Source organism: Girardinichthys multiradiatus, chromosome 14 (assembly GCF_021462225.1).
Source record: "Girardinichthys multiradiatus isolate DD_20200921_A chromosome 14, DD_fGirMul_XY1, whole genome shotgun sequence".
Classification (NCBI taxonomy): domain Eukaryota; kingdom Metazoa; phylum Chordata; class Actinopteri; order Cyprinodontiformes; family Goodeidae; genus Girardinichthys; species Girardinichthys multiradiatus.
In genome coordinates this window covers 43,998,119-44,016,570 of record NC_061807.1, presented here as the reverse complement: position 1 = coordinate 44,016,570, position 18,452 = coordinate 43,998,119, and the positions used below count along the sequence as shown (strand labels likewise).

General features: G+C 38.7%; 1 protein-coding gene across 1 annotated transcript in view; it reads right to left on the bottom strand.

The window, feature by feature from the left end:
- Nucleotides 1–1,490: 1,490 nt before the first annotated feature.
- Nucleotides 1,491–18,452, bottom strand: part of LOC124880747 — a 33,523-nt gene continuing 16,561 nt past the window's right edge. The window contains exons 4-7 of the mRNA XM_047386073.1: nucleotides 8,122–8,175; nucleotides 4,719–4,889; nucleotides 4,457–4,579; nucleotides 1,491–4,102 (exon numbers count right to left, since the gene is read on the bottom strand). Coding sequence (XP_047242029.1) covers nucleotides 4,055–4,102; nucleotides 4,457–4,579; nucleotides 4,719–4,889; nucleotides 8,122–8,175 — 396 coding nt within the window. The 3' untranslated portion in view covers nucleotides 1,491–4,054. The remainder of the gene's footprint in view (nucleotides 4,103–4,456; nucleotides 4,580–4,718; nucleotides 4,890–8,121; nucleotides 8,176–18,452) is intronic.

The window sequence follows — 18,452 nt, the reverse complement described above, 5'->3', positions numbered from 1 at the left end:
AAACACATCTAAATGAACCTAAGCAAGAGACAATGAGACTGAACTAAAGAAAATTACCCTGGGGGAAACAAGATCTACAAGGAAATATAAACTACACACATCTAATACATAAAGAAACAAAAACTAAACAGAAGGAATCTAAATAAACCAAGATGAATAGAAAAGCACCTGACTAAGCAAAGAAGGTAAACAAACACAAAAACCCAACACAGACAGATCCTGACATCATGTTTGATTGTTTAGTTTTTTGGTGACACAAAATCATTTTACTGTATAAACCCTCCCCTGGCACATGTTCACATTTAAACAATGTAAACAAACTGATCCAGCTCGAGTGCTCTGCAATGGCTTAATGATACTGTCAAAGATGCAATGTGTTTGTGACAAGGTTAAAGCATACACTGTCTTTCTCAACACATGAAATAGGCTGCATTAAAATGGTGATTTTTGTTTACCTCCTAAGAAGTGATTTTAGCATCCAGTTTGCAAATGAAGGATTGTATCTGCCTTATGTCTTTGCTATTATATTGTTATCAAAGCACTGTGGGTCCTTTGCATGATGTGCAATTAACAGTTAACAGACTGTGCATTCTTCTCTGGCCGATGATCAGTTATGTGCGCACTTCACTATGATCAGGTTGGTGGTTCAGAAATTCATAGGAGAAATGTCATGGCTTGTGTTTGTGAATGGCCCTAAATTAGACGTTAGATAATCCTACATAGAATGCTCCTTTTATTTTTATTTTTCAACCCAAATGTGTTAACTCATGTACAGACAATTCTCTCTCTCCATCATCTGTCATTCTATCTATGCCTCTTTCTGGCCACAATGACTGCAGATATTTTTATGTCCCAGTTAGAAGCTGTATTTCAAATGTACTAAATCTAGATCCCGCAATCTGTTTCAGGTTTGATAAATAGCATTGGTGGTAAGGGATTACATTTGCATATCCCCCTCCCAGAAATTTGCGTGTTTGGGTCATTATCATATGTTTTGCGTATTCATGAAGGCAATTAGGTTTGCACACGCAAAACCTTTTGAATATCAGGCTTCTAGAGTTCTTGTATATTTTCTTCAATATTTTAAAGAATATTTCTGGGAAGATGGAACCAAAAATCAGTCAAAAAACAGCCTAAACATTCAGTAAATGCTAATCACAACTGGGAAAAGGTGGAAAACTCCCTCCAGCTGTTTTAAACAGTGGTCTCGTGCACAGTGAGGGGTAGGATGGCGCATGAAATGGATGAGGGCTTCATTCCCAGCACTGAGGTTGTTGCTGTGGTTTGTGATGTTGATTTACTGGTTCAACAAGTTCTAATCCTCACTTACAGTAATTGGATGGATCAACAATAATCTAGATGCAAGAGGTTGCAATGAGATTCATTTGCTGAGTTACTTCCTTAAGATAAGTTGAGTAGTTTCTAAAGGGACTGTTAGTGGCACTAGTGCTGATCAATTTTGTTTAACCATAAAGGAGACAAACATTAAACAGATTTGTCCTTTTCTTTATTTTCCTCACTTTTCTGCATATAGTCAGTGGAGACAGTCAGTATAAAAAAAGTTAGAAAAAGCTGTTAATCACAGCAATAAGCGCATGTGTTTTGGAATACACACTTGTTAAATACTCCTGAGAAATACAGTACATAAACTGATAATTCTAAGAGTTCTAAATGGAAATGGTTAATAAAGGCTGTATCAAAATATATGGCAGCTCATTTAATACAACAGTGTGCATTGTTTCACTGTCAGCTGCAATAATCGCCCTTTGGATTATGATTTTGCGTTTAACTGAGGCTACACCATTCTTTCAAACATTCTTTCTCTTACAGATAATACATGTTACATTTTTGAGAAATAATACAAAATTATGTTGTGGAAGTGACTTCAACATTATCCAGTCACAACATTTCATAGAAACCAGTAACAAATGATAAAATCAGATGAGTGTGGTAGTACGTGTTATCTGGATGTACAAATTGGCAAGGCAGCCATTTAGTAAGTGTTTGGGCACCCTCTGTATGCATTTCAAACTGATACTGTATGGAATAACTCCTATCATTTTCAGATGTTCAAATTTAACAGCACTACTGACCAAAATAATTTGTTCCTTTGTTCTTTTTTTGAGAATTAATTGCTAGAAACAACTGATGCTTTGAATACATACAGTACCTCCAAAACATAAATTATGACTTGCGACACATGCATCTGAGTCAACAGTTCATTCAGTCATCATTAATGCCACATTAATGTTGTTTAATCTGTTGTACAAGTTTGCATTTATTGAGAATTTTCCTTGTATCGAGGGTCATAATTATACATACACCACCCAAATTTCTGGATAAATGTCTCTCAGTGAGGTGCAACGAAACTAGATGCTCTTTGTATCAGTGAGGTTTCTGGCATAATTCCAGGTGGATATTTGATCACTCAACTGAGCAAAATTAGTCAAGTTCATTTAAAGTGGTTGGTTTCCTCCTGCTTTCAAGCCTGGTCCCTGAATTTTTAACCGCGTTCATGTTGAAGCTTTTGCAGAAGCTTAATTTGAGACTTTATTCTTTTTAAAACTTAATCAGATTTATTGTAGGAACACTCAACTGTGTCAAAGTTTCAACCATCTGACTCAAACTGTCATCCTCAAATAAAAAAGTTTCATTAGGCTGAAATTTGAAGGGATATTTGAAGGGAGTTTAACATTAGCAATGACTGGGAAGGTGATAATCAAGTTTTAAGCTCCTCTTCAAAAACTTTTCACTTCAATCTCTATTGCAGCTGCTCACATGCACAAGCCACATACCTTCTATAGAACAGTTTTAACATCAGATGAGAAAATATTTAGTTATTTGGCCAAAATTACAAAAAACTATGTTCAGAGGAGTCTAGGGGAGACTTTCAGACCTGAAAACCCGGTACCAGCTGTGAAGCATGGTGGTGACAGCAACATAGTGAGGGTCTGTTTCACTCCCAGTGCTATTAATGGATTATACAAAGCGAGTAGAACGATGATGAAGCACTACCTCCACATTCTTCAACTTCAACTCAAATCAACAGCTAGATGGTAGCAATTTGGACCCAGTTTTGAACTAGATAAACCCTTTTGCACAGGGAAGTGGAACATGTTTGGACAACGCTTAAAAGCCAGGAAATAAAAATGTACTTAACCTATCAAGAAGAGTGTAAAATATCCAACCAGAAGTAAGCCAAAGCTTACTAATGTCCACAAAACAGTGGTGATTGAGATGCAAATCCCTAAACGACATTTACCCAAATATTTGCTGAAATTAGATTCTGTAGTATTATTCTACAGACCCTGTAGCGCCTTTGTGTTATAGAGGAGATGCACAATAAAATAAACTTGTCACCCAGTACTTTAAAAACCATTGAAGTTGTTTCATTATGAGTCCACTCTGGAAATCAAAACAGTTCAATAAATCATTAAAAGCCCCCAAATAATATGACATTTATGTTGAAAATGATTGAATGCAAATCCCAGACCAGGATTGGAATTAAGATTAGGTAACTGAAAGAATTTCATGAGTTACTGGGAACTGTGAGTCAACATTAAAGCAGTTATTTAGCATTTTGCTAACATTTCATTGGCACTTTTTCCAAACAGACTTCAGAATTCTTTCAGCTGACTTTGTTACACAATTGTGACCCAGTGTCATGGAAACCACTGAACATTAAGCAGAACTGTTAAACAGAACAAAGAATCAAATTTTGGTGAATACCATCATCTGCACACGTTTTGCTCCTTCTTACAACGAAACAACTCTTAGCATTCCATCTGGTTACTTTAAAACAACTTCAATGTACAAATGCAATGCACTATCTGCAGACCTTTTAAAAGATTTGTAAATTGAAAAAAAGCTAAAGAGAGCAATGAAAGCAAAGTTATATGTGCATGAAAAACGAAATACTGCATTTGTATTATTTCTTTGGGAGTGCATTAGTGATTAGACATTAAACACAATAATTTCAGCCAATGCTTGTATAAAATGTGGCTTAGTTGAGCATTAATTTTGTAGCATTTGTTTGTGGCTGCACATAGTCCAGTCATTCTTCTCTCTGCTGGTCAAGAGGTGATTGGACAGTGATCACTGGCTGTTAAGGCAAAAATAAAGAAAGAATGTAAGGAAAAGAATGGTTGAGTCTTACAAAAATATTGCTAACTTACAATGTATTTTGATTTCTAAAAAGTCCAATATTTGTCCCACCCTGTCAGTTTTGCGCATCTAGAGTGGGGTTTTTGTCAATTGCTTGCTTGTATCTGTGAGATGTTCAAAAGTTGGCATATTGTTTGATAACCACAGCTGGCTTTGAACCTCTTGCATATTTTTATGGAGAAGTTATATATACACAAGTGCCCTCACTCATACACCCACAGGTGTTTGGATTCAGGTGTTAACAGATACACAGATGTGCTAATATTGAGCTGCAGTTGGTTTTTGAACTCACCATTTTGGGGGGTGGCCCACAACAGTTGACCACTTTGCAGCAGTAGGCAGCCAGAGTGGCAGAGATGGCCAGCAGAGTAACCTGGATGACCACACCTCCAGCGAAGAAGTGGGAATGGATCATCTGAAAGTTGGATAAGATTAGCAAACATTTAATGGCAGCAAAACTCCTACGTTCAGACATCAGTTACTTTCATATGTTACAATATCAGTTAGCTTAGATCCTAAAACGGCATTTTACTTCTTATCAGAAGAGTCTTTACCTCAATCTCATGACAGATTTCAAGGTAAGAGGATGTATTGTTGTGAACAATGCTGTCATACATGTGATACCAGCAGGTGTTCAACGACTGTCCCATTTTTATGAAGCTTAACATTATGCTGAGGACGGAGGCAGCACAGGCCACGACCTGCATCCCCAAACAGGCTCTGAGCTGTCACAAAGAAAAAAGTGTTACTTTACAATGAAAAATTATTGCTTTGAACATATTCATATATTAAACACTACAGAGAAGGACTCGCTAATGTTAAAGCTATCATATAATAAAATTCAGTACTACTAGAAAGTTTCACTTCTCTGTTTCCTCAGCAGCTGGTTGTTGGAAGCCATGTCAGCTAGTTTTTTGTTGACAGTACTCTAATTTGCAGCTCTTTTGCATCATGTTACCATGATCTCCAGTTGCACAAGACTTAGCTGCTGCATGTATGGACTCTAGCTTATTAATGCTCCTGCCAGTTAATGAAACATTACTGCAGTCTGTTTAACCACCTGCTCAATTTGTGACAAGAAACATATTTTTTTCTGAGCTCAAGGAGGGTAGCGGCCTGGGATCAAACATGGACTGAACTCTGTTCAAACAAAGAGACTGGTAAAAAACTCTGAATCGCTAAATGCACTGCATTAACCTACTTTTAGTACTGCCCAGGAAGGAAGAGTGACATCTGGATTTCCTGTGATGTCATGGATCCATTAACAAAACCTTTCTCCCAGCCACACCTATTTCTCATTACCAGTGGCTGAATGTCTTTAAAACTTGCTGACAAGTAAGACCCTGCTTCAAAGAATCCTTGGATCCAAAGTTGACAACAATCTGATGCCATCGTATTCAACAACTGAAGAACAACCAATAAGGGAAGTTATGATCTGCTGCTATGTGAATCCAGCAATTCATGGGGATAATTAGGACAAGCTGTCTTAACCTTTCTTTCTTAGATGTACCAGGCTTGTTAGGTCTACAATTCTCTTCCTGATATCTTGCCTGAGTCCTGTATTTTCCAGGATGTCACACAAGGAAGCAGATTGTTTGATACGATGTCTTAGGGTCCATTTACACTGCTGGTCCGGTCCTGAGAAACGTTCTTAAACTGCTGGACAATTTGCTCATGCAGTTGTTCACAAAGTGGTGAACTTTGCCCCATTCTTGCTTGTGAACGTCTAAGCCTTTCAGGGATGCTTCTTTTATACCCAATCATGACACTCACCTGTTTCCATGTTGGAATGTTCCAAACACTTCTAAAACCTTGAGTCTTTTCCTGTCCTCTCCTAAAATTACCATGTGGTCATAAACTTAGACAATCAATGCTAATTTATTTAAAAAGAAAGGTTTCAGGGTTTCATTCAGTTTAATTCTTACTGAAAGAGTTTTCATTCCATTTTAACTCTCAGTCCACAAGTAGTGTGTAGTTTACCATAACATTGTAATTGGGTTTATTGAGCTATTAGTTATTAAAACAATCCTTGTTTTTATCCTTAGTAGACACTGATTGATGTTAGAGTATTTCTCCCTTCAACTCCAATATTTATAAATATAGATATTTATAAATTAAATGTATATATTTATAAAATGTTATATTTTATATGCTTACTTTTCTAATAAATTTTATGCAAAAATAACATTTCGCTCTGCTTTTAGGAAGGAATTTGTTAAAAACTTAATAGAAAGACGAAATAAATTTTATAGAGGAAATTGTGAATTTTGGTAACAAGTGTGATTGGTGGAGTTATTGACATTAAACATAATAAGAAGAGGCTGATTGTTCCCTGCAGTAGTTATGTTTAACTACAGGTCCTTCTCAAAATATTAGCATATTGTGATAAAGTTCATTATTTTCTATAATGTAATGATGAAAATTTAACATTCATATATTTTAGATTCATTGCACACTAACTGAAATATTTCAAGTCTTTTATTGTCTTAATACGGATGATTTTGGCATACAGCTCATGAAAACCCAAAATTCCTATCTCACAAAATTAGCATATTTCATCCGACCAATAAAAGAAAAGTGTTTTTAATACAAACAACGTCAACCTTCAAATAATCGTGTACAGTTATGCACTCAATACTTGGTCGGGAATCCTTTGGCAGAAATGACTGCTTCAATGCGGCGTGGCATGGAGGCAATCAGCCTGTGGCACTGCTGAGGTCTTATGGAGGCCCAGGATGCTTCGATAGCGGCCTTTAGCTCATCCAGAGTGTTGGGTCTTGAGTCTCTCAACGTTCTCTTCACAATATCCCACAGATTCTCTATGGGGTTCAGGTCAGGAGAGTTGGCAGGCCAATTGAGCACAGTGATACCATGGTCAGTAAACCATTTACCAGTGGTTTTGGCACTGTGAGCAGGTGCCAGGTCGTGCTGAAAAATGAAATCTTCATCTCCATAAAGCTTTTCAGCAGATGGAAGCATGAAGTGCTCCAAAATCTCCTGATAGCTAGCTGCATTGACCCTGCCCTTGATAAAACACAGTGGACCAACACCAGCAGCTGACACGGCACCCCAGACCATCACTGACTGTGGGTACTTGACACTGGACTTCTGGCATTTTGGCATTTCCTTCTCCCCAGTCTTCCTCCAGACTCTGGCACCTTGATTTCCGAATGACATGCAGAATTTGCTTTCATCCGAAAAAAGTACTTTGGACCACTGAGCAACAGTCCAGTGCTGCTTCTCTGTAGCCCAAGTCTGGGGAACGCGGCACCTGTAGCCCCTTTCCTGCACACGCCTGTGCACGGTGGCTCTGGATGTTTCTACTCCAGACTCAGTCCACTGCTTCCGCAGGTCCCCCAAGGTCTAGAATCGGCCCTTCTCCACAATTTTCCTCAGGGTCCGGTCACCTCTTCTCGTTGTGCAGCGTTTTCTGCCACACTTTTTCCTTCCCACAGACTTCCCACTGAGGTGCCTTGATACAGCACTCTGGGAACAGCCTATTCGTTCAGAAATTTCTTTCTGTGTCTTACCCTCTTGCTTGAGGGTGCCAATAGTGGCCTTCTGGACAGCAGTCAGGTCGGCAGTCTAACCCATGATTGGGGTTTTGAGTGATGAACCAGGCTGGGAGTTTTAAAGGCCTCAGGAATCTTTTGCAGGTGTTTAGAGTTAACTCGTTGATTCAGATAATTAGGTTCATAGCTCGTTTAGAGACCCTTTTAATAACATGCTAATTTTGTGAGATAGGAATTTTGGGTTTTCATGAGCTGTATGCCCAAATCATCCGTATTAAGACAATAAAAGACCTGAAATATTTCAGTTAGTGTGCAATGAATCTAAAATATATGAATGTTAAATTTTCATCATGACATTATGGAAAATAATTAACTTCATCACAATATGCTAATTTTTTGAGAAGGACCTGTATATCATCTCTCTTCATTTCAGCAGGTGACTTACTTTTGGCAGATGAAGGTTATTTGCAGCCACTGCCACATTCCCAGCTATTAGTATCTGCAATGACAAACAAATCATTGTGATCAGAGCCAAGTCTCGAGTTTTACCAGTTAACCCATTATCAGACCATTAAGCACAAGAAATTCTGGGAACAATTGAGGGCTTGGGGTTAGCAGCCTTATTGTTGGAAGAAAGTATACATTATACCCAGTTTATTGTAGTTGAACACTACCATCTTGTAGCTGAGATGGAAATTAGAACACTCTCTTCGATATTTTCGATAATATACTGTATAATACAAATATTACAATTCCTTGTTAAATATATATTTGCTTACAAAAATCTGAGAAAACTGAAAATCACTGCCAGTTGCACACACAACAAAGTATAAAAGCACAAAAACTTAGTACACCCTATAAGATTATGCCTATTTTACTAAGAAATGTTCACAAGTTTGTCTGACTTCATTTCTATCTCTGAAAAAGAAAATAATTTGACTACAGGAAAAACGAAAACCTAACCTTGTTTCACTGATTAAACTAAAAACATAAACAAAAACATGATTTCTAACTGAGAAAAAAGTTAGGACCCACTACCCCCTAACAGGTAGTATTCCCCCTTTTGGTTGAAAGTGAGGTGCTTCCTGTAACCATCTACCATGACTGACATTAGTTTAAGGATATGTCCCACTCCTCACTTTTAGTTGTTGATGTTTGAAGGGTTTCTCTATCTCTCTCTATCTTCGTGGCATAGATTCAACAAGGTACTGGAAACATTCCTCAGAGTTTGGTCCATATTTACATGATAGCATCACACAGATGCTGCAAATTTGTCAGCTGTACATCCATGATGCGAATCTCCCGTTCCACCACATCCCAAAGGTGCTCTATTGGATTGAGATCTGGTGATGGTGGAGGCCATTTGAGTACAGTGAACTCATTGTCATGTTCAAGAAACCAGTCTGAGATGATTCGGGCTTTATGACATGGCGCGTTATCCTGCTGGAAGTAACCATCAGAAGATGGGTACACTGTGGTCATAAAGGGATGGACAGGGTCAGCAACAATACTCAGGTAGGCTGTGGCGTTGAAGCTCAATTGGTACTAAGGGGCCCAGAGTGTGCCAAGAAAATATCCCCCACACCATTACACCACCGCCACCAGCCTGAACCGTTGATACAAGGCAGGATGGATCCATGCTTTCATGTTGTTGACGCCAAATTCTGACCCTACCATCCGAATGTCGCAGCAGAAATCGAGACTCATCAGACCAGGCAACGTTTTTCCAATCTTCTGTTGTCCAATTTTGGTGAGCCTGAGTGAATTGTTGCCTCAGCTTCCTGTTCTTAGCTGACAGGAGTGGTCTTCTGTTGCTGTAGTCCATCCGCCTCAAGGTTTGACGTGTTGTGCATTCAGAGATGCTCTTCTGCATGCCATGGTTGTAACGAGTGGTTATTTGAGTTACTGTTGCCTTTCTATCAGCTCGAACCAGTCTGGCCATTCTCCTCTGACCTCTGGCATCAAAAAGGCATTTGCGACCACAGAACTGCTGTTCACTGGATATTTTCGGACCATTCTCTTTAAACCCTAGAGATGGTAGTGCGTGAAAATCCCAGTAGACCAGCAGTTTCTGAAATACTCAGACCAGCCCGTCTGGCACCAACAACCATGCCACGTTCAAAGTAATTTACATCATCTTTCTTCCCCATTCTGATGCTCAGTTTGAACTGCTGCAGATTGTCTTGACCATGTCTACATGCCTAAATGCATTGAGTTGCTGCCATGGGACTGGCTGATTAGAAATGTGTGTTAATGAACAGTTGGACAGGTGTACCTAATAAAGTGCCGGGTGAGTGTATATATGTATAATGTATAAAAAAACTGAATTGAATTCCATGAAAACAAACCACATAACAAGAAACACGTCGTCTTAAGGCACTTTACAAAGTCAGTTTAATCGAATCATTCAGATTTCAAGTCAGGTACATACATTCCAATTAATCCTAACTATGAAACAGTGCAGTCAGATTCAGTTTATTATTTAAATTGGTTAAACGTTTTTCTATCTAAGGAAACCCAGCAGATTGCATCGAGTCAGTGACTTGCAGCATTCACTCCTCCTGGATGAGCATGTAGAGACAGTGGACAGTCACTGGCGTTGACTTTGCAGCAATCCCTCATACTGAGCATGCATGTAGTGACAGTGGAGAGGAAAAACTCGCTTTTAACAGGAAGAAACCTCCAGCAGAACCAGGCTCAGTGTGAGCGGCCATCTGCCACGACCGACTGGGTGTTAGAGAGAACAGAGCAGAGACTCAAAGAGAACAAAGAAGCACTGATCCAGAAGTACTTTCTATAGGAGAGAAAAGTTAAAAAATAATGGTTACATCTCCTTTAGTTGCTTCATCTAGGAGATAAAGACAGCTAAGCAGACTAACTCTGAGCCAGTTTTCAAGTCTGGAGTACGAAAGAGAGCACATACAGTTAGTCATAGTAGAAGCTCAGCCAGTAGCTATGTCTAGGAGAGACAGGGTTAAACACCAAAAGACAGGTGTATCATCTGTAGGAGAGCATTAAGTTGTTGGCAGCAGAAGCTTGACAATGCCCCCCTCCAGGAAGGTCAGAACATAAAGTTAAAAGCTGTACAAAATGCAAAATTCGAGAGTAGTACGAGAATGTAGCAGAGAGAATGAAAGTGGTCATTATGTCCTCCAGCTGCCTAAGCCTATAGCAGCATAACTACAGAGATAGCTCAGAATAACCTAAGCCACACTAACTATAAGTTAGGTTTTAAGCCTAGCCTTAAAGTAGACAGGGTGTCTGCCTCACGGACTAAAACTGGGAGCTGGTTCCACAGGAGAGGAGCCTGATGAATAATTGATCTGCCTCCCATTCTACTTCTAGAGACTCTAGGAACCACCAGTAAACCTGCAGTCTGAGAACGAAGTGCTCTGTTAGGAATATATGGAACAATCAGATCTCTGATGTATGATGGAGCTAGATCATTAAGGGCTTTATATGTGAGGAGGAGAATTTTAAATTCTATTCTGGATTTAACAGGGAGCCAATGAAGGGAAGCTGAAATAGGAGAAATATGATCTCTCTATTTAATTTTCATCAGAACTCTTGCTGCAGCATTTTGAATCAGCTGAAGGCTTTTAACTGCATTTTGTGGACATCCTGATAGTAAAGAATTACAATAGTCCAGCCTTGAAGTAACAAATGCATGGACTAGTTTTTCAGCGTCACTCCTGGATAGGATATTTCTAATCTTGGCAAAAAGGGAATCCCAGAAACTAGTTTAATTTGGAATTTAAATGACATGTCCTGCTCAAAAATATCACTAAGGTTTTTACTTCTTTACCAAAGGTCAATCTCATGCTGTCCAGATTAATTGATTGACTAAGCAGTTTCTTTTTCAAAGACTGGTCCAAAAATGACAGCTTCTGTCTTGTCTGAATTTAGAAACAGAAAATTTAAACTCAAGTTTTCATGTCTTCAAGACATGCCTGTAGTCTATCTAACTGATTGGGCTCATCAGGATTTATGGATAAGTAAAGCTAAGTATCATCAGCATAACAGTGAAAATGTATCCTATGCTGCCCGATAATTTTACCTATTGGAGGCATATATATACAGGTCCTTCTCAAAATATTAGCATATTGTGATAAAGTTCATTATTTTCCATAATGTAATGATGAAAATTTAACATTCATATATTTTAGATTCATTGCACACTAACTGAAATATTTCAGGTCTTTTATTGTCTTAATACGGATGATTGTGGCATACAGCTCATGAAAACCCAAAATTCCTATCTCACAAAATTAGCATATTTCATCCGACCAATAAAAGAAAAGTGTTTTTAATACAAAAAACGTCAACCTTCAAATAATCATGTACAGTTATGCACTCAATACTTGGTCGGGAATCCTTTTGCAGAAATGACTGCTTCAATGCGGCGTGGCATGGAGGCAATCAGCCTGTGGCACTGCTCAGGTCTTATGGAGGCCCAGGATGCTTCGATAACGGCCTTTAGCTCATCCAAAGTGTTGGGTCTTGAGTCTCTCAACATTCTCTTCACAATATCCCACAGATTCTCTATGGGGTTCAGGTCAGGACAGTTGGCAGGCCAATTGAGCACAGTGATACCATGGTCAGTAAACCATTTACCAGTGGTTTTGGCACTGTGAGCAGGTGCCAGGTCGTGCTGAAAAATGAAATCTTCATCTCCATAAAGCTTTTCAGCAGATGGAAGCATGAAGTGCTCCAAAATCTCCTGATAGCTAGCTGCATTGACCCTGCCCTTGATAAAACACAGTGGACCAACACCAGCAGCTGACACGGCACCCCAGACCATCACTGGCTGTGGGTACTTGGCACTGGACTTCTGGCATTTTGGCATTTCCTTCTCCCCAGTCTTCCTCCAGACTCTGGCACCTTGATTTCTGAATGACATGCAGAATTTGCTTTCATCCGAAAAAAGTACTTTGGACCACTGAGCAACAGTCCAGTGCTGCTTCTCTGTAGCCCAGGTCAGGCGCTTCTGCCACTGTTTCTGGTTCAAAAGTGGCTTGACCTGGGGAATGCGGCACCTGTAGCCCATTTCCTGCACACGCCTGTGCACGATGGCTCTGGATGTTTCTACTCCAGACTCAGTCCACTGCTTCCGCAGGTCCCCCAAGGTCTGGAATCGGCCCTTCTCCAAAATCTTCCTCAGGGTCCGGTCACCTCTTCTCGTTGTGCAGCGTTTTCTGCCACACTTTTTCATTCCCACAGACTTCCCACTGAGGTGCCTTGATACAGCACTCTGGGAACAGCCTATTCGTACAGAAATTTCTTTCTGTGTCTTACCCTCTTGCTTGAGGGTGTCAATAGTGGCCTTCTGGACAGCAGTCAGGTCGGCAGTCTTACCCATGATTGGGGTTTTGAGTGATGAACCAGGATGGGAGTTTTAAAGGCCTCAGGAATCTTTTGAGTTAACTCGTTGATTCAGATGATTAGGTTCATAGCTTGTTTAGAGACCCTTTTAATGATATGCTAATTTTGTGAGATAGGAATTTTGGGTTTTCATGAGCTGTATGCCAAAATCATCCGTATTAAGACAATAAAAGACCTGAAATATTTCAGTTAGTGTGCAATAAATCTAAAATATATGAATGTTAAATTTTCATCATGACATTATGGAAAATAATGAACTTTTTCACAATATGCTAATATTTTGAGAAGGACCTGTATAGTAAAGAGAATTGGCCCAAGCATTGAACCCTGTGGTACTCCACAATTAACCCTGGAGTTTAAAGATGATTTATCATTCACATTAACAATCTGGAATCTGTCAGACAAATAAGATTTAAACCAGCCTAGCGCTGTTCCCCTGATACCTACAGCTTATTCCAGCCTTTCTAAGAGAATATTGTGATCGACTGTATTAAATGCAGCACTGAGATCTAACAGATAATGGACTTGTGTCTGTACTGGTTCTGAGGCCATAAGAATATCATTAGTGACTTTCAGCAGGGCTGTTTCAGTGCTATGAGCTCTGAAGCCTGACTGAAACTCTTCAAACAGATCCTTGCTGTGTAAATGCTCACACACTTGATTGAGCACCAATGATGGAATACTAGACTCCTCCTTTGACACAACTCCATTTACAAAGGCAACCAGATACAAATAAGCTCTACAGGTGTCATTCTCTGCTCTGCACAATCAATTATATCTACATGGAAGCAGAAGAGGAACTTAAAAGAATGTCTTCTAAATGGGGAGGTTAAAAATACAGACTCAGCAACCACTTCTGTGCAAAATCAGACATCAGTTCCTGTTGTGCACCACTTAGCAACAGTGCAACACTGTTACTGTAAGTGAGTGTTGAATGTGCCGAGTCAAGCAGCTATTTTTGAAAATGTAAACATTCACATATCTACTGTAAACACAGAGGGCTTAGGGACTTGGTAAAATGCTCTGAAACTACAGTATAACCAACAAAAAACAAAACATCTGTGATGGAAATTTTTGTAGTAAGTGTTCCAAAGTGTATGACTTTGGGTTACCTCACTCCCCTGAACATCTTTTAGTGGAGGAAGCTGTAAAAGCCATTATCAGAAGTTTAATGGTTAAGGCCATTTGTTAGGGTGATGCCTTTGGAAGATCAGATGTTATTCCTAGGTAACCTTCTCACCTGTGAACCCAAGAAGGGTCTAGGGTCGTAAAACACAGACTCTTTGAAGTTGAGATAACACTGTCATGTTCTGGTATAAATACGTTGTGTACATGGCGTTCGGGGCTCTGTTTCACTGACTAACCTCAGTGTCAGGGTCTTCAAATGCTGAATGCCTTTGAATAAAACTTATAAAGACAAAGTCCGGATTTTCTCTTGTTATGAGTCAACTTCTACCCACTTTGATAAGAAAATTCCACAACAATTTTAGCGTCACGAACAGGATCTAACGTGCCAGAGGAGACCGCAGGAGGGGACACGGACGCCTGGCCAGCCTGAGAGTTGTTCTCAGTCCACTTCCATATTACGGAGGGGAGTCCTCATGCCCGCTTGCGGCTTCTGGCTGATTGGATCCGAACTATTTGTCTTCAAATATATCTGGCTGAGAAGTTGCTCTGTATGATATAATGTATATTATTATTTTTATTACACATTAACCATCATCTCCTAACTAATTAATTAGGTTCCAGAGTTGCGAGAGGGAGGACATCAGCTGAGGGCCCGGTTAACCTGTTAAGGAATGGCAGGGAGGTTCTCATTGGTAACAATGGGATAAAGCAGAACACAGGGTTTTGCTGGTGGTTTTTAGCAATTTTCTACACCTCATAAAGGAGAAAAGCCAGTCGGCAGACGTGCCGCTGAACGGGTAAAAAGGAAAAAAAAAATGGTTCCGGAACCTTGAGGCATCAGGGGTGTCTCCTTCTTCATACTCTGATTTATAAAATAATGAAAGGAAAAAGTGGGGATGATTGTGTTAAATGTGCTTTAATTTGGAAGATAAGTTTGGTTTTTCACAGCGTGGAAGTTTGAGTGTAAATAAGTTAAATAGTTTAAATAGTTTCAAGTAAAACAGTTGATGGAAAAATAAAAAAACATAAGAAAAAGATTAAAAAGCATAGAGTGCATCAAGTAAGGGGTTAAAGAGTTAAAACTTTCCTGAAGGAACTTTCGTTTGTCTTAAATATTGTGATCAGTCGGAAAAGAAGATAAAAAAGTAAAAAGGGACATTAGAGAGTCGAAAAGAAAGTTGTTTTAGAAAGGAGTATAGTTCATGTTATGGAAGGAAGGAAGGATGACTGACTGATAATATTTCTTTGTGCAAAATCTGAACCTATACTAAACTTTTTCTTCTGCCTCTCTCACACACAAATACACACATATATGGGATTTAAGTTCAACATCTGCGTTTTTGAGTCTGGATTTTAGAAACCTGCCCTTCTCCATGGCTACTCCGCCAGAGACGCTTCTCCAGCACGGCCTGAAAGAGAGAGATCTGCCTTCCTGCATGTTGAAAATCGCAGTGTGAGTTTCCACAAAAAAAAAAAAACGAAACTCAGAAGAAGTCTGGACCCACTGAGATGGACAACAATCCATGCTGTTTGCAAGAGCCAGAAGAGTGAATGCACTGGATTTATATTGAAAGCATCTTATGCGGGCAGAAGAGAAACCGGAGCAAAGTTTCTTCTTTCTCCCTCCTGGAGAAGTTAAAGTGGACAAAGAATGATTGAATGTCTCACCAACAGACCGGGGAAGGGCCTGGTTGTTTTTTGGACTGATGGAGAACTCTGTGCCTGACAGTCTGACTCTGGAGCGATTAAGAAACTGATGGGGGTAACGTACAAACACGCACACATTTGCATAAATCGTTTCCTATTTTCTGCAATGAAGAACGCTTATTAACCGCTGCTCATGTGACGTTTGCTTGACGTTGACAGATATAGCGGGTTAAAACATTATTTTAGGGTTAGAAAAGTATCTTTAAAAGGGTGATAACTTAGCTCATTTGATACTTTGCGGCTAATTCTTTTAGAGAAACAAGTTCTCTTTTGTCGTGGAATATTCAGGGTCAATTATTCTAGTTATTAAAAGTTATTAAAAGCAGAGGAAGTTACAACATCTCCAAAACTCAGCAGTAACCAAGTGTTTCTATGTCATTCTCAGGACAGATCTCATGAAGGAGCATTTTTATAAAACCCAGCGCATGCATAAAACCTGATGGGTTTCTCCTTCAGGTATTATTTTCTGTTGTCAGAATTTGTATCCCATAAATCTAATGGGTAGAGACCTCATGAAAACAGGCTTAGTTCTACTGCAGATGGTCTTCATACAGTTTCTGACACAGTATTTACAGTTTGGCGCAGTTTTTGTCCGCAAATGCTAACTGAGGCTTATGGAAGGTACAAATTCATTGTTTTTCACAGCAGCTGCTGGGAAGAGGTTATATTAGGTTTTTCTTCCCTCTTCTGATTCATGCAGCGTGTTGATTTACACTGTACCTTATATCAGATCCTGACAAAAACTATGAAAGGCTTGGTTCTGCAGTTTCCTTTTTCTCCCTTTGGAGAAGGAAAGAGAAACCTAATCAGTTCTGTGTTGCATAGGAGTCTTAAAACACTTGTTGTTTTCTGAGATATCACCAGCTAAAAACTTTTAAAACTTTGAGAGTAATTGGTTTTGTTAAACACATTTCCCTTGGTAAAACAAACCTTTAAAATGAGAATGAAAAATGGGGTTATTTAGAAAGAATCTGATTGGACAGTGGTACCACACAAAAATTAAACTAATCTCATGTTTCCTAAAAGACTCTGCATGAAAAGGCCTTCAGAACCGTGGAGTTATTTTCCACCACAGTACCAAGTTTTTTAAGCATGCTTTTCTTTATTTTAAAACAGATCTGGTTTTTGTTTGTTTTGTTTTTTGGCTTTTTAGCATAATGTTTGTCTGAAGCTTCTTATGAACTGGGATAGGAGCAAATATGATCTGAGGTAAATTAGGAGCTGTGAACTAGTGATTTTAAATCTGATCATTGTCCAGGCAGAAATAATATATTTAGCCAATCCTTCAATCTCTGCAGAAAGTTAACACCATTGTTCAATGCAGTAGTACTCAACTTGTGGTTCCTGGACTCCTGAAGCCTGTAAGCCATAGATTTTGGGTCCATAAAATTATAATATTTAATTAAAGGTAGACCGATTACCTATTAAAATAGATCTAAGCCAATGATGAGTTCCAGTCATTTGGTGGCTTTGAAATGCAATAATGTTCAAAATTTCTACTCTGGGGACACAGATTGGGGTTTAAGAGTTTTGTTTTGGAACCAAGGTTAGGATTTTTATAACAGAATCAAGACAAGTAAAATCCTTAATTTTAGGAAAAGAAAAGAAATAAAGGCCCTCTTAACAGTAAGAGGATGGTCGGCTCAAACTCCAGTCTCCTTGTTTGATTTCTTAGGGTTTGAAGATTAAAAGAATACATATGAGTACAAAGGTACACAAGGTGATTTCAAATTACTAAGAGATAAAATATTGGAACATTTATCAGCATTTGGATTGTAAAAGAGGGGTTCTAGTAATTTTTCTAATGTTTCTCCCCAACTCTCAAAATTCAAATAGCCCAAATTAAAGAAAATGAGGTTTGTTCTTTTTGAAACACTATGTAGGAAAAAGTCCAGTTTGGAGACAAGCTTCTTATCTTAATTTCTGATTAAGTCAAACACTGCAGTTTTGTTTAGTTTGGGTATACCATAAAAATGTCAACGCCGACTTTTCTAATTTCCCCTCGGGGATCAATAAAGTATCTTTGAATTTGAATTGAATTGAATTAAAATACTACTTTGCATTTAACCTGAAATTCTGCAATACAGCTGCGATCAAATTGAGCCAAACAAAAAGAGAATTATAACAATAACTCTCAGGATTGTAGTTATTATTATAGAGTTACAGTACAAAGAATTAGCAAAAGGTTTCAGCATCAGTAAATTTGGATTCATTTCATAGGAAACTGTTGCTGTGCTTCTAAATACTTTGAGATCTTTTTGGACTATGTAAACTCATTTTTAAAAAACGGATCCTGAAGATTGTCATAACAAAATTGATCAATTATAGCATTAAAAGATATGGCTGAGAAAACATATTCTGAAAAGAGATTGTTAAAAATTTCTTTTAATTCTTGAAGCTTCAAATTTGGCCATTTGTTTGTCTTTGATGTTTTGTCTTTGTGTTTGTTGGAATGAATGTATGTTTGTATGTTGTATGACACAATAATCATGTTTAGAATAATGTTTCTAAATCCCAGATTGATTAAACTTTGAGTTTTCAGGAGAGTTAAGAAGCAGC